Source organism: Panthera leo, chromosome B1 (assembly GCF_018350215.1).
Source record: "Panthera leo isolate Ple1 chromosome B1, P.leo_Ple1_pat1.1, whole genome shotgun sequence".
Taxonomy (NCBI): Eukaryota; Metazoa; Chordata; class Mammalia; order Carnivora; family Felidae; genus Panthera; species Panthera leo.
In genome coordinates this window covers 2,897,494-2,922,530 of record NC_056682.1, presented here as the reverse complement: position 1 = coordinate 2,922,530, position 25,037 = coordinate 2,897,494, and the positions used below count along the sequence as shown (strand labels likewise).

General features: G+C 40.9%; 1 protein-coding gene across 1 annotated transcript in view; it reads left to right on the top strand.

The window, feature by feature from the left end:
* Positions 1-25,037, top strand: part of CSMD1 (CUB and Sushi multiple domains 1) — a 681,511-nt gene that overhangs the window by 524,204 nt on the left and 132,270 nt on the right. Inside the window, 8 exon segments of the mRNA XM_042934172.1 lie at positions 588-765; positions 2,872-3,017; positions 3,810-3,833; positions 3,836-3,889; positions 4,900-5,013; positions 12,294-12,482; positions 18,911-19,057; positions 24,307-24,495. Coding sequence (XP_042790106.1) covers positions 588-765; positions 2,872-3,017; positions 3,810-3,833; positions 3,836-3,889; positions 4,900-5,013; positions 12,294-12,482; positions 18,911-19,057; positions 24,307-24,495 — 1,041 coding nt within the window.

The following is a 25,037-nucleotide window of genomic DNA, read 5'->3' as shown; positions in this document are numbered from 1 at the left end:
CAGGGACTGATTGGGGATGGTGAGTCTTTACACCCCTGAAAGTTGGTGAGATGTGAAAATGCTTTGACTTACATAATTTTCTCCCATTTCTTCAGGTATAGATCTGCCAAGAATTGATAATATTTTTGTTTAGGCAAAGAGACTTGGATGTTTAAATAGGTTTTAGAAATCTCACTTAAAACAACGAAAAATTTCCATTATGTATTTATGCATAATCTCTCCATAATCCCTTGTATCACATAGCCAATGGATTATCAGCTCAGTCACCCAAGATAACTGGGTAACTGAGTATGGGCTTTTTTTTTTCTTTTTAATTATCTGGGAATGACTTCATCCTGAAGGGATTTTGAGTGTTTGGAGACTCTATTAAATGGAACTTAGATAACTTAGTTCAGAAGTAAAATTCATCTAAGGTTTTAAGACGTTAGGGGAATTACTTTGACAAAGTAGTCACTGAGAAATATTTCACAATTATTATTTCTTAGAAGGAAAATTTCGGCGGAGGGGCTTTAGAGACTTAGAAATATTTAACTGTGTCCTTTCTAAAGCTGACTATGTGGACCTTAATTGTTCTGCTTCCTTTTCAGCTCCTTGCGGATATAATGTAACATCTCAGAACGGTACCATTTATTCCCCTGGATTTCCAGATGAGTACCCAATTTTGAAGGACTGCTTCTGGCTTATCACTGTACCTCCTGGCCACGGGGTCTACATCAACTTCACCTTGCTGCAGACTGAAGCTGTTAACGATTACATTGCTGTTTGGTAGGAGAGCCCTTTCATATAAAGTGATACGCGATTGTGCTAAACCATTCCTGCAGCCAGCTACATGGTGCTTGTATGTCAGATTGACGTATAAGAAGTGAAATTATTAGGGGGATATGGGAAAGGAAACTTAGCAATGAAATCCGGGAGATACAGAGAATAAATGTCATGTCACATGTTTGAGTTTTACTCCATGGTAGATAAATTCAGGGCTACTCTGAATATAAAATATCCCAAGCTTATTTTATTTTACGTTGTTAAGTATGATAAGAAGTGGCACGATAAGAACTTGATGCGTCTGGAAATAGCGAAGACATAATCGCACGTAGCCCTCCCTCCATCCTTTGTGAACTTTGCAGAGCTGTCCTTCCATACGTGTAGGAAATACTACGAGCCAGCAAACGGGGATGGGGATTTGGGTCCTGGTTCTCCTTCCAAAGAGCCACGTGGCCTGGCATAAGTTGTCTGTGTGACCCTGGGCTACCTTTGCGTGTCTATGGGGATGACTGTCCTACCTTTGCTTTTGGAAGGGAGAGGTTATGGGGGACACAGAGATTGCCAGGTCCTCTGTGACACTATGGTGGGAGAAGGAGGGGTCATGGACAGGGTGTGAGGAGGTGAGCTTAACTCAGGGTTAAAGATCCACGATGTGCTGCCAGGATGAACTTCCATGAAAACTGGAGTAATGGCAGGTAACTACACGCTACGCATGCGCGAATGCATGTGTGCCTGTTGGGGAAGTCGGCATAAATGTTAAGGGTTTCTTATTGGAAAGCCTGTAAAGTCAGGGAACAGGGTGAGTTCAGGCTATTGGCAGATCTCAGATACGGATATTACGGGAGTCCAAGCGAGCAGGACGGAGAATACGGGAGCTTATAAATCGTGTGAAGGATTCCAGACTTAGTTCTCAGAGCAAAAAGGACTCAGTAGGTCTTAGGAAGGAGAATCACCTTGACTGCAGAATGCCCAGCCTCACTTTGTGGGAAATATATTAACTGAGGGCAAGAGGGGAGGCCGGCTTTTGAGGCTATAGAAATAACTCTGGCAGGGAGGTGATAACGGCCGACCCAGTGGCTGAGGGAATGAGGAGGAAGCTGAGAACTTGAAATATTAAATTGATCAAGGCAAACTTTATAGTATCAGCCATTTCACCCGGATTAACCTATAGATTTAGCGGATGGGAGCGAAGGCTCTTCATATTTAACAAAGTAGAGTGCCTGTTGCAAAGAACACTAAGGAACGAGAGACTGAAAAGTCTCTTCAACTTTGTGACATTACACATCTCGGTATTTCTAAACAGTGTCCAGAAGGTGGTGGTGTTTTATTCGGTTTGTTAAAAACATAACCATTCAACTGAGTAAATTTGAAGATCTAATTGGCTTTATTAAATGATTCATGAATTGAGTAGCCTCCCATCTGGCAAGTAGAGAGATGCTTGGGGACTTAGGTGTGCCCAAGGAAGGTTTTCAAGGGAAGAAGGGCGGGGCAAGAAGCCATTAGCAAAAGGAAGGATTATTTCAGGCAAGGTCACCTTCCCTTAAGGAGAAGGGGGGGGGTCTTATCATGCAGATTAGCTCCTCTTCCCTGAGGTGGGGGTGGATGGAGACAGTCCCGGAGACCTCACTGGCGCTGATACTTTCTGAATGATTGGCGGAAAATTTCCCTCCAGGAGGTGTTGAAACTGCATTCAGTCTTGCCGTGCGCTCATGGGGCTGGGGACTCCACCTTGGACTGTAGTTTTCTTTTTAAGCAATTTTTGAAAATCTTTTAGTTCCGTTGCAAGATCTCCATAAATTTCACCCATAATTAAAGAGACACCATTGAATTTAGACTTTCAGATGTAGACGTTTGCAAGGCAACTGATAGGTGGTATTGCGGCCACCAGAATGAATGTGAACGTGTCTCAGTGATGGGTCTGGAAAGGTCAGCTGTGGGGGGAATGGAAGTCAGCCCCGAGTTTTCAGGTGTGCGCGGCAGTCCCGTCACCCGGAGCCCGGGTCAGACCAGCCCGCTGATGCCAGGACAGAGTCCAAAAGTCAGAAGAAAATGATCCTTAGTTTCAGCTGTAATTAGGAGCTTTCCATCAAACGTCTCTCTCTTCCCTAGGGATGGGCCTGATCAGAACTCACCTCAGCTGGGAGTTTTCAGTGGGAATACGGCCCTGGAAACCGCGTATAGCTCCACCAACCAAGTCCTGCTCAAGTTCCACAGCGACTTTTCAAATGGAGGCTTCTTTGTTCTCAATTTTCACGGTCAGTGCATTTTCACCTTGTTGAGGCAGGTGGAGAATCGCATTTGGTTTTGCTGGTAGGGTTGACATAGGCCTCCTCTCCAGCTCAAGTTCCTTGATTGTGCCCAGCGAGAGCCTTAGGGGATTTTCTTGAGTTCCATGTCAGGGTTTCCTGTGATCCTCTTTTGCTTAATGGTATTTGATTATGTCACGTCTGGTTTATGGGAAGCTTGGATTCCTTCCAAGGTAAGTGGATTGCAAATGCAACTGATACGGAGACCCTTGAAAGACATTGAGTGCCTTTGTGGATTTCCTCATCCCTGTCTCCGGGGGATCAAGGTAGCAAGCGTCATGTGATTACAGATGAGGCAAAAGCAGATCTAATGGTTTTGAAAATAAATAATTGGGAAAACAGCGTATCAGCACCTGACATCTCGTAAGGACTGTGTCCACGGAGGTCCTCAGATGTGAGGCAGGGGGAGACCTTATCAAATGTAAATACGGACCCGCCACCAGGCCATGGGTGAACCATCTCTGTGGCAGAATCCCAAGTATATGTGAAGTGATTTTATTTCAATGTCATAATTTTTAAAACTGTACACTTCTTTCCCTTTGACTTTATTATATCTTCTTTGGCACGAAATAATCCCATACGCATGTGAAGCTTGAGAATTTTATAAAGCGATGATTTAAACATATAGACATTGCAGTGTCCCTAAGCATTAAAACAACATAAGAGGAATGCTTTTTGTAATATTTTTGTTTATTCAGCAAATGTAATTACAGTTAATTTTTTTCCCCATAAACCGTTTAGCATTTCAGCTCAAGAAATGCCAACCTCCCCGGCCGTTCCACAGGCAGAAATGCTTACTGAGGATGAAGATTTTGAAATAGGTAATGTTTCCTTCACTAGGATACCATCAGCTCAGTCCGGCTTTTTACACCAATTTCTAACTCGGATGAGTAAGCGAGCGAGTACTTGTCAGAAATATTCTAAAGCATTATTAGGGGCTTATCCATAGAGGTTATTAATCGAATAAATACGGCTTTCTTCCTTCATCTCTGTGATGTTCGTTTTCTGAATTTGAATTTGAATTTGACTTTTTTCATTTTGAGCGCCTCCTGATTCTGCCCCCCTCCCCGCCCCCCACCGGCATTTTCTAGTTTGTATTTTTCTTTTGAGTCAAGTTTTCAGAGACAGGCTTACACAGATATTTGTGTTTGGTTAGAAAAGCATGTTCATCCACGAGAAGGACTTAATCATGTGCAGCTAAAATAATGATTAGTATAACATTGACCTTTCACTGACACTGGAATGTAATGGTGAATATATTTAATGATCATATTTAGAAATTCTGCTTTATCATTCTATATTAATGGCCCGTTTCATTAAATAATCATCAGGTCACATTAGGAAACCAGCCGTGGCATATGTTTGTGGTATAATTACCATGACCCAGGATTTCTCTGTCTCAGTAACAAATACAACACCCTGTTCGCACACCATGTTTCAGACCACTGGTCAAACCACGTGCCCCAATTTCTGGTTACTCATAATGGCTCAGTTAATGGGAACATTGCACTAATTAGGGCAGGGTCACGGTTTAGCCCTCTCTGGATGCATTAAAGCCCTTCTATTCTACATCCTTAAATCCCAAGCGTCTAGTTCCTTTTTTTTTTTTTTTAAATAGGATTACTATCAGTTAAGATAGCATTTTTGTGCGTCAAGAAGTGAAAATGCTACCATTTTATTCAACAGACTAAAACTGAACCCAGGTGTTGGTTCGGAAGTGGTCTGCTCATTGACGTCATTTGCTAAGGGGTCATGTATTCCTTTAATACATTCACACACCCTGTATGTCGCGGAAAGCTAAGCCCCAGGTCTGTTGTGCTGACTCTTGCAGGGGATTTTGTGAAGTACCAGTGCCACCCTGGGTACACGCTGGTAGGGACTGACACGCTGGCCTGCAGGCTCAGTTCCCAGCTGCAGTTTGAAGGCTCTCCCCCAACGTGTGAAGGTACGCACAGCTCAACACTGCCAATGTACTTGTCCACAGAGAACGATGCTGCTGGGAAAGGTCTACATTTGGGCTTTTGGTTATTTTTGCATGACTCTGAATTTAATCTCTGAGTTAGGATCTCATTGCAATCAAAATTACCTGCTAACAGAAATACCTAATTACCTTTCTCTTTTAGCTATCTCTAAAAGACAGATCAAAGTCCTGTCAAACACAAAGTCTTTCTCAATAGTTCATCAGAAAATTTTCGAACATTTGGCAATGTTGAAATAATTTAAAAATAAGCATCTGAATAGCTATCACCGAGGGTCCACCATTAATATTTACCATGTATCCTTTGTCACATGTCTGTTTTCTTTTTATCCATCCATTAATGTATCTGCTACTTTTGATGCATCTCAAGGCTAACTACAGGCATCGCCACACTTCCCTCTAAATACGTCAGCATGCATAAAATTATCTAGTGTTTACTGTATTTTGTGTAAAATTTACAAATGTTGAAATGTATGTTTGTTGCATACAATAAATGCACCCGTTCCATGTATTCACATGTCCTTAAAATACATAGACTGTAGGCAATAACAGACAGTATAATTAGATCACTTTTCAAAATATTTGAGGGGCTCCTGGGTGGCTCAGTCGGTTAGGTGTCCAACTCGTGATCTGGGGTCAGGGTGCGATCTCATGGCTTCTGGGATCCAGCACCACATCGGGCTCTGTGCTGACAGTGCGGAGCCTGCTTGGGATTCCCTCCCCCCCCCCCCCCAAAATAAATAAAAAACAAACTTCAAAATACTTGAAAGGCTCCACTCTCAAGTAGTATTGGGAGAAAAAAACACTGGAAAAAATATATAAATAAGTTGAAGGGTTTTCCAAATTAGAATAGCTTTTATTTTGTGACTTGAAACTCACAGTAAACATTCAATTCATTGAAAGAATGGGACCTTCCCCCTTTCAAGGAATTTGAGCACTATCATTCGTTAGGGATGATGAAGCACTCAAAAGTTAGGAAGGGAACACCAGCGCCCCAGTCCGGACTCCCATCAAGTGACCCGGGTGGACCATTAGTCCCTTGGACATCGTGTGCCAGGAGGATGGTCGGTCTGCCTTATTTATGGGATTGCGGTAAAGATGCGGAGAACATTACATTATTCCAGGTGTTACATGATGTTAGTTGCCGTGTAAGAAGCAACTTTCTTTGTACCGCGCTGGTATCGGTTTTACAAGGGCTCACACCTGTGGTGTGGTTCTTGCGGAATGTGGTAGTAACTTCCTGCATTCTCCTTATGAGTCAGGTAGAATCCTAGTCACCCGGGGAGAGGAAAACAATTTTCACCATCATCTGAGGAAGATCTGGAATGAAGTAGCTTTAAATAACCATGATACCTCAGATTAAGTCAAAGAAAAATTACTTCCAAATCGTGTCACTGGGAGAGCCAGTGGGTGTGGGCAGAGAGCAAACCCCTGTAAACACCCAGAGGACCCACCCAGTTGTGGGAGGTGCTGAAACTCTGCTTCACGGGTGCCTCCCTTAAAGTTGGGCCGCATGGGGTGCTGGGTCGGGAGACTGAGTCATTATTTTCTTGGAAAAAAATCAGTGTGTCGGTACCATGTTACGTCAGCAAAAACCATCTACAGTGGATTTTTTTCCCATTTTATATAAAAATTAATGGACGTGCATCGTGTGTTTTTAAGGCACATTTTAATTCCAACGAACAGAGCCGTAAATTTCTCAACAGAGATGACTTTAAGCAAGGACGGTCTTAGTTGATTAGTGAAGAAAGGCATAAATATTTATTTAACACGCACTTCAAAAATAAGGGAAATTACTTTATTATGTTGGCTACCTCCAAGATTAACCTACTTTTTATTTAAATGAAATTAATTCATGACAGTCCAGGAACAGAGTAAATCAGGACAACATGAACACCATTCTCTAAATTACTTGGCTCTCGCACCCGTCTGCGGGGAGGTTTCTGCTAACAAGACACGTTCTCCCAGCTCGGGCCAGAGGGTCTCGCACCCTAATCTGTAGCAATTACTACAGATGACAGTGTAGTTCTCTTCTCTTACAATTCAGGAGTAAATTTGTTTAAAACAGACTGAGAGTTAGCTTAGCTGCTGTTCCCTAAATCCTCATTATTAAAAAAATAAGTAAATAAATAAAGGAAATAGGGGCTCAGATGTCTTTTATCAAATACTTGATCACTGAATGATAATCTTCCTTCCAGCACTTTCTACCAGTTGGTTGGGCTCAAGGGGAGGGGGTGGGCAATCCCCCAATAAATTATTGATAGAAAATCGTGTTAGTTACAAGTCCTTCTTCTTCACATGTCATCATCCTTTTAGAAGTTCCACTTGGAAAATTATTACCACCTTTTGGGTGATTGATTCTTCCTTGGGAACGAACAGTGGGAGCACCTTGTTCCTTGAAAGGTAGCATCCTATGCAGATAAATTATACCCTGTTGGATACCAATCCTCGTTTAGAAAACACTACATGAGGATCTGGAATCTTTCCCAAGACCACCAGGCAATTCTCCCGTTCGCCCCGGACCCTGGCTGAACGTCCTACAGTTGAACTCAATTCTGATACTCTACTTGGAGACAGGGTCAGACCCCACAGGGTAAGGGCTTAGTCCCACAAGGCTGTCCCCACTCCCGAGGCCAGTCACAAATTTAGGTAATCCCTTGTGCTTCTTAGTGACCCGCTGTAGGCCAGAAGTACTCATGGTCCCTCTTTGGGTTTTGCCCTGTGTTAGAAGAGCCCATGTAACTGAGGGAAACATTTATTTACATGTGTCATATACGTATGTGTGTGTGTGTGTGTATATATATACATACACATATATATACACACACATACACATATATATTTATTTATATAATTATATACATATATACATTATATATATTTATTTATAAAATATATATATAGAAAATTATATTTATGTTTATTTTTGAGAGAGAGAGAGCGAAATACAGAGCACAAGCAGGGGAGGGGCAGAGAGAGAGGGAGACACAGAATCCGAAGCAGGCTCCAGGCTCTGAGCTGTCAGCACAGAGCACAGCATGGGGCTTGAACTCACGAACCGTGAGATCATGACCTGAGCTGAAGTTGGACGCTTAACCTGCTGAGCCACCCAGGTACCCCATCAGTTATATTTTTTTTTTATATCATAAATAATTATATTCTGTATCCTTTAGGGTGTAATTATGTCCTGAAGGATGTAATAAATATAAAAATACAAATTTTTCCTTTATATTCTAAAGGATGTAATAAAGGGTACAGATGAATAGTCTGATGAAGAGGTATGGGGTGCAGGGTGAAAGGGGTTCTCAGCACATGAGCATCTGGGCCCTGGATTTGGGGTATAAGAGGTTTTATAGGGCCAGTCTCCCCTCCTCTGAACCCCAAGCCCGTGGTCCTACTGGAAGTCTGTGAGGGGGGCAGGAATTTCAGCCCACTCATCACTGGCTCTCTCTGCTGACCAGCCCCATACTGAGGCTACCAAGGGACCCACCCCAAGTCGCCTTATTGGCCTAGACTCAGGTGTAATCCAAAGGGGCTCGTCCTGACCAAGACATGCTCAACATGCACGAAGTGCCAAGGGTTTTGAAGGTCTGTGCCAGGAACCTGGGACAAAGACCAGATAAGTTTTACAACAGAGTCACGTTAAGGAAAGAGAAGCCCTTCAAAAACCGAAGAGGAGTAATAACCAAGGTCTGGAAACAAGAGAGGACGTGGGGTGTCCAGGAAAGAAGAGGAAAGGAGAACACTTTGCTCTTAGGATGTGTTGGGGAAGTGGCATTAAGTGTGCTGGAAACTACACATGGGGCCACATTTTAAAAGGCCTTCAGTATTGGGTGGCTTCAGCCTGTGGACAGTGCAAATCCATCCGTAGTTTTTAAAATATTCAATTACAAAGAAATCAGAAACCTATATTTTCAACAAACGCTAAAGACAACCAGCGTCCTTGAGATAATGACCATTTGTTGGAAAGCTCAAGACCAGAACATGCCTGTCCAGGGCTCTGGGTCACAGCTTTCCCACTTGTTTATAGAGTTCTCTGTTTACAATTCTCTGAGACCTCCGGGTGCTTTTAAGAATTAGTTTTAATTATTTACAAAGCCTAATGCTTGACTGCGTTATTTTTGCTGAAGGCCTGCAAGATGCATTCAATAATATGCTTTGGTTTTAAGCCTCGCATTTTCTTTTTCTTCAAAAATAAGCTGAAGGAATAGCTTCTCGCCGAGGTGGGCTGGCTCAAAGCTCAGGGGACCTTCTCAGGGAGGCGCGCTCTTTTAGAGGCATCTTTGATGGGAACCTCAAACAGATGCTTCCCGTGGTGGGAGGGATCCCCGGGGGAGACAGTGGAGACGCGGGATGTGTGTAAGGCGTGAATGCTGATCTAGAAATGAACAGCCAGGCCCTGGGAGAGCCCCTCCGTCTCCAAACTCCCCGCTGTGGGTGCGTGTAACTCCCAGCAAGGATGTAGAGCGAGGGACAGGAAGGAAGAGGCTCATATGAAAGAGCCAGAGAAACAAATGAATCAAAAACACGTTAACTCCCAGGGAGATATATTCAAGTGCATTTTAAAACAGTATGTATGTCTGGAAAAAAGAAAATGTTGAGTGTTGTAAGACAAAGGAAGCAAATAATTGCACCTATACTTTGACTGTGACTTCTCTAAGAAACAGAAGCAGGATTTGAGAATGAAAGGAATGAAAATAGCCAAGCTAAAGATTCTGTTTCTGATCTATCACCACTCACGGCTTTCAAACCCTGGAGGGCTGTCCTCTCACCAGGTGGATGTCAGCAACTTAGGGAGGGTTGTCTGCTCCTAGACAATCTGCCGCCCAGTGTCGCCTACTGACCATAGCGGCGGGATAAAATCAGAGAGAGGAGGTTTGGCCTAAACCTTTCTCCCGGGTCGTGCCACAGAAGGGAAGGTGCTGGAATGGCATCCTTCCTCAGGAAGAGGCAGGCAGGGGGTCAAACCCTTCCAGGCTTTGAAACACCTGCCCGTGTAGTGCTTCAGACTGAAGGAGAGGGTTTGCGTGTGTTCACTGATTATAACCCTTGAGAGTAGTTTCAATTGCCTCTAGCCCTGGCTCTCGCTACAAAGTCAAGGCTGATCTGTGGAGACTCTGAACCTCCAAGCCCTGCACATTCTCACCCACATACAAAGTCCGGTTTTTTAATGTGTTCTTTTAAAAAATGCCAATGTGTTCATTTTTGAAAGGGCATAATAGATTTTACGGGGTGATCTTACCACTATCACAGAAGAAATTACTTTTTAAATTAAATTGCTTTAGGCTGTTTTGGTTTGAATTATTTTTTATATAACTTACCATTAATTAACACTGCACATATTCTTAAAAGTCTACCTAAATACTTATTTATTAAAAAGGGTTCTTGGGCACCTGGGTGGCTCAGTCGGTTAAGCATCCGACTCTTGATTTTGGCTGAGGTCATGATCTCACCGTTCTTGAGTTCAAGCCCTGCATCAGGTTCTGTGCTGACAGCATGGAGCCTGCTTGGGCGCTCTCTCTCTCTCTCTCTCTCTCTCTCTCTCTCGCTCTCTCTCTCTCTCAAAAATAAATAAACTTTAAAAAAGGGTTCTATGAAATGTTTCATCTTTGGTGATCTTATGCCTAAAATTTATAAATTTTATGGTACACAGAATAAGAACACTAAGACAAATGAAAGATAAAAAAAGGAAAAGTTCCCTTTTATCAGACAGTTACTGGAATCAAAACATATTACATGTGATTTGCCTATCAGGTTGTGAAATGTCTTTATTTTGAAATGTGTGAATTAATAACATAAATTTGATTAATTAAAAGGAGATAATTCAAAAAATAAGACACATTCCCTCCAACAAAAGCTCTTTTTCATGAAGGAAAAGCTGATCATTTAACTTTTTAAAATTTTATAAGTAGTTTTGCTATTATCTCTGTTTACTTTTGAACCATGATCAATAGAGAAAAATTGTTTTCTCCATAATTGTATAAATAAACTATTTCTGGAAGATAATGAAATTATCATTGAAATAAATTACTGATTGTGATACTGGTGGTTTTCTTCTGCGTGTTCATACCTGTGCAGATCAGTTTTATTTTAATGACTCTGGAAGCAGTTGAATAAAGCAAAAAGGAAAGCGGGAGGGGAAAAAGTATGTCAGTGTGTCCACACTATCTTAATGATTCGTTCATAAAGATAAATTGATAACCGATTCATTATGATAAATTCATCCTTTACAAATCACTACTCGTACTCAACACTGTAACAACCCAAAGATCCAGTATGGCTTTCAGCCCAGAACTTTCTCATTCATCTCTTATCACAGTCCCAAGAAGTCAAATCACATGTGTAAAATTTACTATTCCTTTTTTGTTTGTTTGTTTATATTTGAGAGAGAGAGAGAGAGAGTGGGTCGGGGAGGGGCAGAGAGAGAGGGAGGCACAGACTCCGAAGCGGGCTCCAGGCTAGCAAAGAGCCCGTCGCGGAGCTCGAACTCACCAACCGGTGAGATGGTGACCTGAGCCGAAGTCAGCCACTTAACCGAATGACTCACCCAGGTGCCCCTAAAATTTACTATTCGAAATGAAATTAAAAGTATTAAATTATATTAAAGTATTATATTAAAAGGAAGAAATAAATAGTATCGTTTTCTGTTAACCGAAGATAATTGCACAACGTTTCTGCGATACTACATTGAAAAGGTGAGTTGGGAAAACATGAGATCCTAGGATCCCTGCCCCAGTCGAAGGTGTATGGGCAATTCAGTCACAGAGCGAAAGGCACATGGTAGTTTCAACCACTCCTGTGTGGCCGCTTCTCACCTCACTCACACAGGTTAACAGGGCCAAGGGTGTGCTTCGCCATCGCTTCCAGAAAAAGAAAACTTTCAGGGTCCAGGTTTCTTTCAAGCGACCGCTTTATCAAAGTTGGCTGCCCTAGTGTCAGCGGCTTAATCTCTTTGATCTATCTATCTAATCACCTTGTATATCGGCGTATATATTACATACGTGTATATAATTCTCATTTAAATTATAGGTCGGTATAATTATCATAAATGATAATTACTCATTATTCAGTGGTTTTCTCCTGCTGTGTTTGTCTCTTGTATTAAATTTGGTCACAGCTCAGTAGGATAGCTCCACACCCCTTCCCCCACTGCCACCATTGGCTTGTAAATATAGGGAGAGAAATTCTCCTATGGAAGTCGGCTTCATTTTGTTAAGGAAAATTTTTACTGGTGTTTTTCTCACTAGCGCAATGCCCAGCAAATGAAGTCCGGACAGAATCTTCTGGAGTCATCCTCAGCCCAGGTTACCCAGGCAACTATTTCAACTCCCAGACGTGCTCATGGAGTATTAAAGTGGAACCAAACTATAACATCACCATCTTTGTGGATACATTTCAAAGTGAAAAGCAGTTTGATGCACTGGAGGTGTTCGATGGTAAGTTTCTTGTTTCCTTTCTTTTCTTTTTTATATCAGTAATCTCTCTTAGTGTAATAAAAACACCATTATCATGTTTTTGTTACACAGGACTTTAGTATATCTTTGGGTTAAATTATCTCTCCCCCAAACAAAAATGAATGGTCTCAGAGATCAATTGTGGAACATGAAAATATTTTTGTTAATGTTTCAACTTTTAAGCATACTGATGCACTCTGAAAATGTCCTGAATGAACTTGAGCCATTATTTAATTCTTTAACTTGGAGATTTACAGTAGATGACCCCAAGCAACTCTCTCCTTTTCCCTAAGTATTCTATGGATTCAGAAGATATTTTAGGAAATTTAAAAGAGCTAAAGTTACATTAATCTATTTAAATGATTATTTTACTAAAAACATATAAAACTAATGGCTCACAGATATTTCTAGATGTACCATCTTTAAAAAAATAGTACAATACACTTAACAAATGTTAATACTGTTTTCAACTCTAGTCTCATACGTTTTTACACAATTCTGATAAACTTATTAATAGAACAAGGCCATGCTTAGAAGTAGTATGTGGTTGAATTGTCAGTTTGAAATGGAACTGATGTTAATATTTTTCTTTGCATAGAAGTATTATCATAGCCCATAAAATTAGACCAAGGTACAAATACGGCTGTCCATAAAAACAGGGCTTTGACATGTTTTGATGGACTTGTCATGTGTCCAGTAAAATAACAATCAACTCAATAAAAAGAAAATTACTGTAATTGATTCCGTGTGTGTCCCTATGCCTTTTACTTACTTGATGAATCTTAACAGTCAGGTTGTTCATATGGACAGACACCACAAGTATCAACTTCTGTATTCCTAAAATGGTGAGCTACTAATTGGAAATTAAACTCATCCTTATGTGCATGGAAACAGAGGACTGCGGAGCACAGTTTCTTTCACTTTCAGAGGTTTTTTTCTAGGTGTATATTAAAATAGACAGGCACTGCTGAAGGCTTCTTCTGTAGTCTTTAGGATGGAAAGAAGTAATTTATTAGCCAGGTACAAAACTGATGTCAATAAGGAGCCAGGTAAACTCGATTCTGAGGCCAATTAGATGAGAGACAAAACTAGAGTAGGTGAGCACCCACTCCAGGGGCTGTGTGTGTGTGTGTGTGTGTGTATGTGTACATATTCCCCAACCCAGGAGCTGTGTGTGTGTGTGTGTGTGTGTGTCTGCGCGCACATGTGTGTGTACATATTTCCCACTCCAGGAGCTGTGTGTGTGTGTGTGTGTGTGCGTGTGTGTGTACATATTCCCCACTCCAGGGGTTGTGTGTGTGTGTGTGTGTGTGTACATATTTCCCACTCCAGAGGCTGTAATGTGTGTGTGTGTGTGTGTGTGCATGTGTGTACACATATTCCCCACTCCAGGGGCTGTGTGTGTTTGTGTACATATTCCAATCCATTGCTGGATGTAACTAATATCCTGACATAATTACCTTACATGTGTCCGTGTTCCCTTGTCTCACTGTCGTTGGATTGGAATTTAGCTGACGGTGCTTCTTCCGCTTCCAACCACAGCAACAACCTCATTACCGGTATCTGTGCCTAGGTGCTTACAGTTTGATCTCCCAAAAATAGGGATGAAGCACACCCATTACCACAAAGTAGATAATAGAGATAATATCAAAGCTGCTGCTGACAGAATTATCCGAGAACCGTGGTTAGGTTTGTTCTAGTCTCAAACATTTGACTATAAGATGAAAGGAGACAGTTTTATATGAAGATTTTATTAAGTGTTGACCTTTTTGTTGCATTGAATGTCATAGTTAGTGCATCTCTCTGTATCTCTATTTGCCTCTCTCTTTCTTCTGTAAGATAGTGGCTCTTTTATGGCTCATGAGTTGTGAAAAATATGCTGAATATATTGATTTTAAGCTTCATTATCCCAGGAGCATATTACTTTCTGTGGCTCCAATAATGGATATTCCTCAATTAAAGAAATAAATAAAAAGATTTAATCATTGTAGAACTCAACTGAGAAAGGTGTCAACGTGAAGATTGGGGTGTTCACTGGTAAAACACTTCATCGTTTCCATGTTGGTGACAGAAACTGCTGCTCTCCCTTGTGGCTCTGTGTCCTTCTCCACGTGCTGATTGTGGAGGTGACTTTTTAAAGAAGACTCCTTGAGAAAGCTTGTTACATGTTAGGAAGGAAGAACCGATAGAAAATGAGGAAGAATGAGATGTTGGATTCAGAATACCTGAAACTTGACTCGAGTTCTGTCATTCAAAGTGACATGTTAAAATTTCATGAATTTCCTAGTGTTATTTTATTTTAGAATATGTATTATCCCTTTAAACAGCAACAACAAAAAGCCAGCACCCAAACCCATTACAGTCTTCTTTAATTTTAAAATACAGTCATCCTTTTATGGGACATCTTCCAGGAAACTGAGAAGGAGCATTTTATCTGATCTGACTTTGCTCTAGTGACACTGAACACTGCCCTGATCATCTCTAATGTGCTAGGTTTTTCTACTTGATGACTAAGGCTGTCATCACAAAGCACCACAGATGGGGGGCTTAAGCAGCAGAAGTGTATTGTCTCCTGGTCCTGGAGGTGAGAGGTCTGGGATCCAGGTGGGGGCGCTCCTGGTTTCTCCTGTGCGTCTCTTCTTGGCGTATAGCCTCTGTCTCTCCCTGGGTCCTCACCTGGTCGTCCCGTGCCTGTCTGTGTCCCCATGTCCTCTTTGGACTTCAATAAGATTAGATTAGGGCTCATTCCAGTGTCCTTCCTGAACTTTAAAGTTCTCTCTTTAAAGTCATTATCTCCAAACACAGTCACCTTCTAAGGTACTGGCAGGTAGGACTTCAACATATACATTGGGGTAACACAATTCAGTTCATAACAGGTTTTTTTTTCTTCTTAATAATTTTAACTGCTCTGATTGGCAGTTACACAAGAAGTGAAGTTGTAGGTTCTCAGTCCCTTTGCACAAATAAAGATGCTGCATAAATCTCAAAGTGAACCATGTAACCTGATGAGATGGGGACTACATCTAGCAGCGAGGGCCACATTCTCCCACTCGTACGTAGTGAGCTTCCTGGGAATGGGCCGCGCAATGTAGAAGAGCCAGAGATGTCAGACTACGAGGGGGCGTTGAATTCACCAGCAGGGATTGTTGTAGATGACTCCCCGGAAGTGGGAATACAGCTTCTGTATCCAAGAGAGCAATTCGTCTCAGGAAGTATCGTGGCGGCAGGGCTAATGGTAGTTGACAATGTACCGCACTTGTTTCTGTTTTTCTTAATTTAATTAATTGTTTCAAACCTGCATCCAAGTTAGTGAGCATATAGTGCAACAATGATTTCAGGAGTAGATTCCTTAGTGCCCCTTACCCATGTAGCCCATCCCCCCTTCCCACAGCCTCTCCAGCAACCCTCTGTTTGCTCTCCGTATTTAAGAGTCTCTTATCTTTTGTCCCCCTCCCTGTTTCTATATATTTTTGCTTCCCTTCTGTTACGTTCATCTGTTCTGTGTCTTAAAGTTCTCGTATGAGTGAAGTCATGTGATATTTGTCTTTCTCTGACTCATTTTGCTTAGCATAATACCCTCCGGTTCCATCCATGTAGTTGCAAATGGCAAGATTTCATTCTTTTTGATTGCCGAGTAATACTCCATTGTATATAATATACATATATATGTATATATAATGATGTATGTATATACATATCTATATCACATCGTTCTTTTATTTTTAATTTTTAAAAATTTACATCCAAATTAGTTAGCATATAGTGCAAACAATGATTTCAGGAGTAGATTCCTTAGTGCCTCTTACCCATTTAGCCCATCCCCCCTCCCACAACCCCTCCAGTAACCCTCTGTTTGTTCTCTGTATTTATGAGTCTCTCATGTTTTGTCCCCCTCCCTGTTTTTATATTATTTTTGCTTCCCTTCCCTTATGTTCACCTGTTCTGTATATTAAAGTCCTCATATGAGCGAAATCATATGATAGTTATTTTTCTCTAATTTCTCTTAGCATAATATCCTCTAGTTCCATCCACATAGTTGCAAATGGCAAGATTTCATTCTTTTTGATTCCTGAATAATACTCCATTGTATATGTATACCATCTCTTCTTTATCCATTCATCCCTTGATGGACATTTGGCCTCTCTCCATACTTTGGCTGTTGTTGATAGCACTGCTATAAACATTGGGGTGCATGTGCCCCTTCGAAACAGCCCACCTGGATCCCTTGGATAAATACCTAGTTGCACTTGTTTCTATTAACTATGTGTTAGATAGTAAGTTTGTTTCTTGAATATTTAAAAATTTCAAATGTGTGGGGCGCCTGGGTGGCTCAGTCGGTTGAGCGTCCAGCTTTGGCTCAGGTCACGATCTTGCAGTTCGTGAGTTCAAGCCCCGCGGTGGGCTCTGAGCTGACAGCTCGAAGCCTGGAGCCTGCTTCAGATTCTGTGTCTCCTCTCTCTTCCCCTTCCCCACTCATGCTCTGTCTCTCTCTGTCTCTCAAAAATGAATAAATGTTAAAAAAAATTTAATTGTTTCAAATGTACCAGAAGGTGAAAAAATACACATATGGACTCATTTCTTAATGTAATTAATTTTAGGATTTTGTCAAAGTTACCTTAGGCTCTGGTTTTTTAAAGAGGCAATGAGTACGAAGAAATTTAGGGCAGAAGACATGAATAGACACTTCTCTAAGAAGACATCCAGATGGCCAACAGACACATGAAAAGATGCTCAGCGTCACTCCTCATCAGAGAAATACAGATCAAAACCACACTGACATACCACCTCACACCGGTCAGAGTGGCTGAAATGAACAAATCGGGAGACTACAGATGCTGGAGAGGATGTGGAGATACGGGAACCCTCTTGCACTGTTGGTGGGAATGCACACTGGTGCAGCCGCTCTGGAAAACAGTGTGGAGGTTCCTCAAAAAATTAAAAATAGATCTACCCTATGACCCAGCTAGCACTGCTAGGAATTTACCCAAGGGATACAGGAGTGCTGATGCACAGGGGCACTGGTACCCCAATGTTTATAGCAGCACTCTCAACAATAGCCAAATTGTGGAAAAAGCCCAAATGTCCATCAACTGATGAATGGATAAAGAAGATGTGGTTTATATACACAAGGCAATACTACATGGCAATAAGAAAGAATGAAATACGGCCTTTTGTAGCAACGTGGATGGAACTGGAGAGTGTTAACGCTAAGTGAAATAAGTCAGGCAGAGAAAGACAGGTACCATATTTTTTCACTCCTATGTGGATCCTGAGAAACTTAACAGAAGACCATGGGGGAGGGGACGGAGGAAAAATAGTTACAGAGAGGGAGGGAGGCAAACCATAAGAGACTCTTAAGGACTGAGAACAAACTGAGGGTTGATGGGGGTGGGGGAGAGGGGAAAGTGGGTGATGGGCATTGAGTAGGGCACCTGTTGGGATGAGCTCTGGGTGCTGTATGGAAACCAATTTGACAATAAATTATATTTAAAAAAAAAGGAATTTAGGGGCCCCGCCCATATCCAATACCACATGTACCTCTCCTAGCATGAAACGGTATTGTGAAGCGGGGACATGCTTGTCCATGTTTTATGGTTAATGCTCTATCTCTGTCTGTCCATCTATCGGTCTGTCTGTCTCTCTATCTCTCTGTCATCTAACTATGTATCTCTATCTATATCATCTCCTATCTCTCTACAGACACACGTACTTTATCTTCGGTCCACTTTGGAATTTTTACAGAATTGCTATCATATTTATCTGCAAATAGATTTCTTTAGTCATCAATATGCTGTTTAAAGAATCATCTATGCTGATCCATGTTATCTAGTTTATTAATTTCAAATGTGTATAGAATTCCTTTCCATGGCACTTTAAATTCTTTTCTAAAATTCCAAAGTATTAGTTAGGATGTAGGTTTCCCCATACAGAACAATACCAGAACAAAGGTTTGGCTATGGAAATAATACTCGCGCACAGGTGCTGAAGTTTATAGAAATATAAGTAAATCCTCAGTTTTCCTGGGTGTTACCAAATTATTCTCCAAAGTGATTCTACTTCTACATCATTGCATGAAAGTTTCTATTTCCCCGTACGCTTACCATACTGTCAATACAAATGATGATAAAAATTACTTTTATTTCAGTCGTTCCTGCTTTATAGGCAAGGTTCATATGATCTATGTGTTATGTGTTAAAAATGTGCAAGTATTTTGATTGGCTCTTGCTTTTTGTTTTTTAATCAGGGAATATATTTGCTGCTTTATTAATTTGGAACTCTGTGTTTGGGAAATGAATAGCTGTATATTGTACATTTGGACCCATAAATTTAGTAAAAAAGCTAAAGGTAGTCTGCATTTTGTAGGTGCTAGCTCGTACCTGAACTTTTTTTTGTCTTTCTGTTTCATTTAGGTTCTTCTGGTCAAAGTCCTCTGTTAGTGGTCTTAAGTGGGAACCACACTGAACAATCCAATTTTACAAGCAGGAGTAATCAGTTATATCTCCGCTGGTCCACCGATCATGCAACCAGTAAGAAAGGATTCAAGATTCGATATACAGGTTAGTAAGTGAGGTTTAGTTTAGCAGAAAGGTGTTTTTAATACAAGTGATCTGCATTAGTTAAAAAAAAGTAATGTAGAGATTTGTAATGTAAACCTAATCCCCAAAGATGAACGATTAACTCCCATAGAAACAATATGATGGGAAACCGCTCTGAGAGAGACAGATCTCTAAACTACAGTCGGGATAACAAACCATTTATTGATTAATATTGTTTTTATATTTTTATTTATTTTTAAGAGGGGGGAGGGGAAGAGAGTCGGGGAGACAGAGGATCCGAAGCAGGCTCTGTGCTGACAGCAGAGAGACTGATGCGGGGCTCAAACTCATGAACCATGAGATCGTGACCTGAGCCCAAACCAGGCATGTAACCGAATAAGCCACACAGGCACTGCTTGTTGAGTAATATTTTAAAAATTATTGCTAAAATCATAAAACCTTGAATTGAATTAGGGAAAGCAAAGGCATTTCCTCTAAAAGATAAAGTAATATAATATAAGTAGGGTTAAATGCTAAGGAAACAAACAGGAAGAGATATTCATATTGCTACTAGTTTTATAAGTGGTAATAATCTCTTAATAGCATGTCTTTTTATTGATTATCTATCTGTATATCTCTATATACTTGGAGACTCTATTCACATATATATACATATGTATATGAACACTTACAAAATTAATACATGTTTGCATATATATTTGTCAACATTTAAATCATTTTGTCCTTTACCCATGTATTTTAATTATTCTCTGCCTATGTTTTTCATATTAAGTCAGTCAATATATTTATGTCCTACATAAATATATTTATGTCCTACATAAATATATTTATGTCCTACTAAATATAATTATGTCCTACTAAATATAATTATGTCCTACTAAATCCTGCATACATTTGTAATATGACCTAATACCTAATGTTTATACTGTCCTACCGAAGCAGTAGACAGACAATTTAAATTCCTCATATATTTTAATTACTAAGAAAAAAGTATACACTTTTTTCAGTATCTCACTCCACCATATCCCATGGTGATAAGTGAGGTGCATTTCCCTAAGGAAGAAGCCCGTTAGACGCTTTCAATTGAGCGATGATTCACCAGAGGATTACTGATTCCTATGTTGGTATTTTACATGGTCAGTGCCGAGAAACCTCCTGAAGGGGGAACAGCAAAAAGTCATAGTAGTTTGGTTTTTTTTAAGTCTGTTTATTTTGAGAGAAGGAGAGCAGGGAAGCCAGGGAGAGGCAGAAAGAGAGAGAGACAGAGACAGAGAATCCCAAGCAGGCTCCACACTGTCAGCACGGAGCCCAATGTGGGGCTTGAGCTCATAAGCCATGAGATTATGACCTGAGCTGAAGTCAAGAGTTGGGCACTTAACCAACTGAGCCACCCAGGTACCCCCAAAAGTCTTAGTAGTGTGTAAGATTTCAGCTCTTTTGTTGGGAGATATGAAATCGTAAAAAAGTATCAAGATTTGAAAAGGCTCTTGATGTGCAGACAGTGGGCCTGAAAGTCTTTCTCTTCCTTTATGAAGTTTAATAAAACGCACCCAGACCTCCGTTTCTCCCCCTTTCTCTCCAAGTAGTTACTCAAAATGCTTATTAACAAAGAGCTCGGAGCGCCTGGGTGGCTCAGTCGGTTGAGTGCCGACTTCGGCTCAGGTCACGATCTCGCGGTCCGTGAGTTCGAGCCCCGCATCGGGCCCCTGTGCTGACAGCTCAGAGCCCAGAGCCTGTTTCAGATTCTGTGTCTCCCTCTCTCTGACCCTCCCCCATTCATGCTCTGTCTCTCTCTGTCTCAAAAATAAATAAACGTTGTAAAAAAAAATTTTTTTTTTAAAACAAAAAAAAAGAGCTCACCGTTGAAATTGCTTCCACTGGAATGAGTTACGAGAGTATTAGGGCACTGACAGGATTTGTGCTCGTCATGTTCCTTGTTTTGAAAACTAAACACTGAGCCCTTTAGAATTGCCTGAATGTATTTCCAATGTGCAAAAATGGACAGTGCAGGGGAGATCATAGTGAACATCACCTGTCTCCTATCTCTGGCAGATTGCTTAGTAGCATGGTGATAGGACTGTACCTTGAATTCTGTCTTTCAAAGGATATTTTAGTTCATTATTGAGCCATAAGTTCTCTGTTAAACTGTGTTGGGGGAGTAGGCAAATGGAGAATTTCAGAGAAGGCTGTAAATTTTTTGTTTCGTCAGTGGCTATGTCATCTGACAGATGATTTTCACAGATTTTCACAGATTTGGTGATTGAGTTACTTCTGCTAGGGGTTCATCACCGGTGGTTCTAGAGCTGTGATCGCATGAGCGTTTCTCTGAAATATAGCAGCATGGGCCGGGGAGCGCCAGCCTGTAATAGGACCACACGTCGTATCTTGAACCTCCGTCTGTCTCACACATGTGACGTATTGGTCATCCGGACACAGGAGCAGTACAAGTGATCACCACAGTTTGAAACTGAAAGTAAAAAGGACAAAGCAAGTGCTGTGCGAGGTGGCTCTAGTCAGTGCAGCAAGGTGTGCTGGGCCTTCCGTACTAAAGGAAGCATGTGAGCGTCTGTGTTGGGATAAAGATGCACACTGGGTGCTCATGTACCCAGAAGCCCCAGATATCTAACTTGCCGTCCTCTCCCATAGTGGATGCCTCCCCAATTTGCCAACAGAGTTTGGTGATTGCACATTATGTCTTTCTATATCCAGGAATCAAACAGGCAGGGCCTCATGCCCAAATCTTTCCCTTTTCGGTGCTCTACACCCCCCGCCCACTGCCCCAGGGCCCCTGCATATCTTGTTCTAGGTGAGTGAGGAAAGGAGATATTTTGAGAGTCTGGCAATAGAAAAGAACATAGTAAAGAGAAGAGAAAATGGACAGTTTTCAGACTCTACGGAGTTAGACAATCTTGCGCATTATATCCCTTAACAGAATGAACTGTGACAAAAATCACAGGTAATATGCAGTGAATTCTGAGGTCTCCCTGTCCCTTCAGGGACATTTCAGATGTTATCTCATCTCTACCGTTGGAACAGGGTTTTACAGTCTGCTCCTTCTTCCTATAAATTATCTTTTTGTTTCGTTTTGTTTTGTTTTTGCAGCTGAAGGCCAGGGTGCCTTATTCCTTTTCTAAAATAAACATCTCTGTTGATTCAAAACTTACAAAATTTAGTGTAGAAGGAGGACATGGAAAATGGCACGGCAAATAGGGCAGTGAATCACAAGTTTCTCACAATAGTTAGTGAATTTTAACTTAATAAAAAAGAGTCCATTAAAAAAAATGAAATGGTATTTCAGACGATCATCCAGCTGAGAATATTCTCTGAGGATGCTTCTCACAGGATCATGGTTGGACACATAGACATTGCTTCTGGGCAACGCTATGATATAAAACCTTCAAAAAGTTGCTTCTGAATTTATTTCCAGGGAAAGGTTCAACATTAAGCATTCAGACCTGTATGTGTGTTCTTTATGGAACCCCCACGGGGAAGGAGGACATTTAAACCTCTTCTTTCAAAAGGAAACACATTTCCAGAACTTCACTACTGTCTTAATTTTATTGTTTTAATTTATCTGAAGGGACTTAGTAGGATTATACGCTGCAACGAAACTGGTCTTGTAAGAATAAGAATACATTCTTTCTCTAAATGAATAAATAAGATGTCAGTCTTCAGCCTTTGAAATGTTATATTCTGTGTAGGTAAGACTGTTTTATTTTAACAAATGCTTGTCCTCCATTTTAAAAAAGTTCCTTCAAAGGCAGTGATTAAAGCTCTTGTAAGATTTTTATTGACCTGGAGTGTGCATTTTCTTCAGATTGTATTCGAATCCCATATGTTAGAATATGTTAGAAAGAAGCTTAATGTCTACATCACCGTGCAATGCACAAGATCCACTTAGCCACAGTGACAAGGAAAAAGTTAATGGCTGTAATTGCAAAATGTTACAATCTTCTATTTTTCCTTTTTTTTTGGATACTTTTCCTTTTTTTTTGAGAATTGTTTTGTTTCACATAAGGTGGCCAGTACTGGACCTTACCATTTCTAATTCTGGTGGTCAGTAAGCTTATTTAAGTGGGTTAGCTTTAAAAGGATGAGTGAGGGAATTCAGTTTGATTTTTCCATGTATTTCCTTACAATATTTTAGCCAGAAAGTCGAGATCTCCCTTCACTCTGGGTAGCAATTGCATGCAATCTAAACTTCAAAATAAGAGATTGAACCTTGGCTCTGGGCTTTGGGAAATTTGTTGTGTTTTTGTTGTTGTTGTTGTTGTTTGTTTTTGTTTGTTTGTTTTTTTAGACTTTATTTTTTCAGAGTAGTTTCAGGTTCGTAACATAGCAAAACTGAGGAAATGATACAGAGACTTCCCACGTACCCCCTACCCCCACAAGCACAACGCAGGCCTCCCCCGTTATCAACATCCCCACCACATGGTGCATTTGTTATAATTAGTGAACCTACGCACACATGTCATTATCACCCAGAGTCCATGGCTTACGTTAGGGTCACCCTTGGTGTTGTACATTCTGTGGGTGTGGACCAATGTATCCTGGAGTGTATCCATCATTACAGTGTCATACATGGTGGTCTCACTGCCCTAAAAATCTTCTACTCTCCACTTGTTTGTACATCCCGCTCTTTGGCCCTTGGCATCCACTGACTTTTTAGCGTCTCTCTAGTTTTGCCTTTTCCAGATGATCACATAGTTGGGATCACACAGTATGTAGCCTTTTCAAACTGGTTTCTTTCACGGAGTGATACGCATTTAAGGTTCCTTCATGTCTTTTCATGGCTTGATGGTTCATTTCTTTTTGCTGAAGAATATTCCATTGTCCGGATGGACCGCAGTTTATTGATCTGTCACCTACTGAAGGGCCCCTTGGTTGCTTCCAAGTTCCAGCAATTATGAATCAAGCTGCTGTAAACATTTATGTGTAGGGTTTTTTGGATGTGTGCACATACATTTTTAAGTTCTCTGAGCGAGAGAATTTTAGTTTTGTAAGGAACTGCCACCATCTTCTGAAGTGGCCATTTTGTATTCCCACAGCCAACGAATGAGACTTCCTGTTGCCCCTTACCCTTGCCAGACTTTGGTATCTGGGGATGTGTTTTAGACCAAGTCGACATATTGGTGCTTGATTTCCCAGTACTTAAACAATAAAGATACCTCGTGTATGTCGCTCTCATCGAGGAACTGCAGCAGTGCCTATGTATCTGTTTACATCTCTGTGTGTTTGTGTGTCCCTAGCACCCTACTGCAGCCTGACCCACACTCCGAAGAATGGAGGCATTTTCAACAGGACCACGGGGGTGGTTGGAAGTCAAGTGCATTATTTTTGCAAGCCTGGGTATCGCATGATCGGCCACAGCAACGCAACCTGTAGACGGAACCCAGTTGGCATGTATCAGTGGGATTCTCTCGCCCCGCTCTGCCAGGGTAAGAGATGTGCTTTTTCTTCCCCCAACTCGAATTAAATTTAGTGGTCTTATTTTCACCACATTTTGACAATTACTGAAGCGGTGACTATGGCTAAAAGGTAAGGAAGAATGGAATATGGGTTCATAGAAGTACAAATTAAACTTTCCACAGACCAGGCAAACATTTCTGACATTTACACTAGGCTTGATTTAGCTTTTTCCAGCCCGAGTTCAGAGGACGGTTGAACAGTCACTAGATGCTGCGCAGAGTTATCCTCATCCTTACTTGTACCGCATTTTGAAGTAAAAAATACGTTATTCAATTTAGATTCCAAAGAGTTTTTCTTGACAGTTGTATTAATTAAAAAATCAATTACTAAAGCCCCCTTTTTAAAAAATTTAGATTAAAAACCCATTCGTTGAGCCATATGCCGCATATTTCATTTTCTTTTGGTCATTTGAATTTAGGGCCTATTAAAGTTGATTTCAATATTTCATGCCTTTTTTGGTATTTTATCTGTCGTACGCATAAAAATCAAATTTCAAACAAGTCATTTTCAT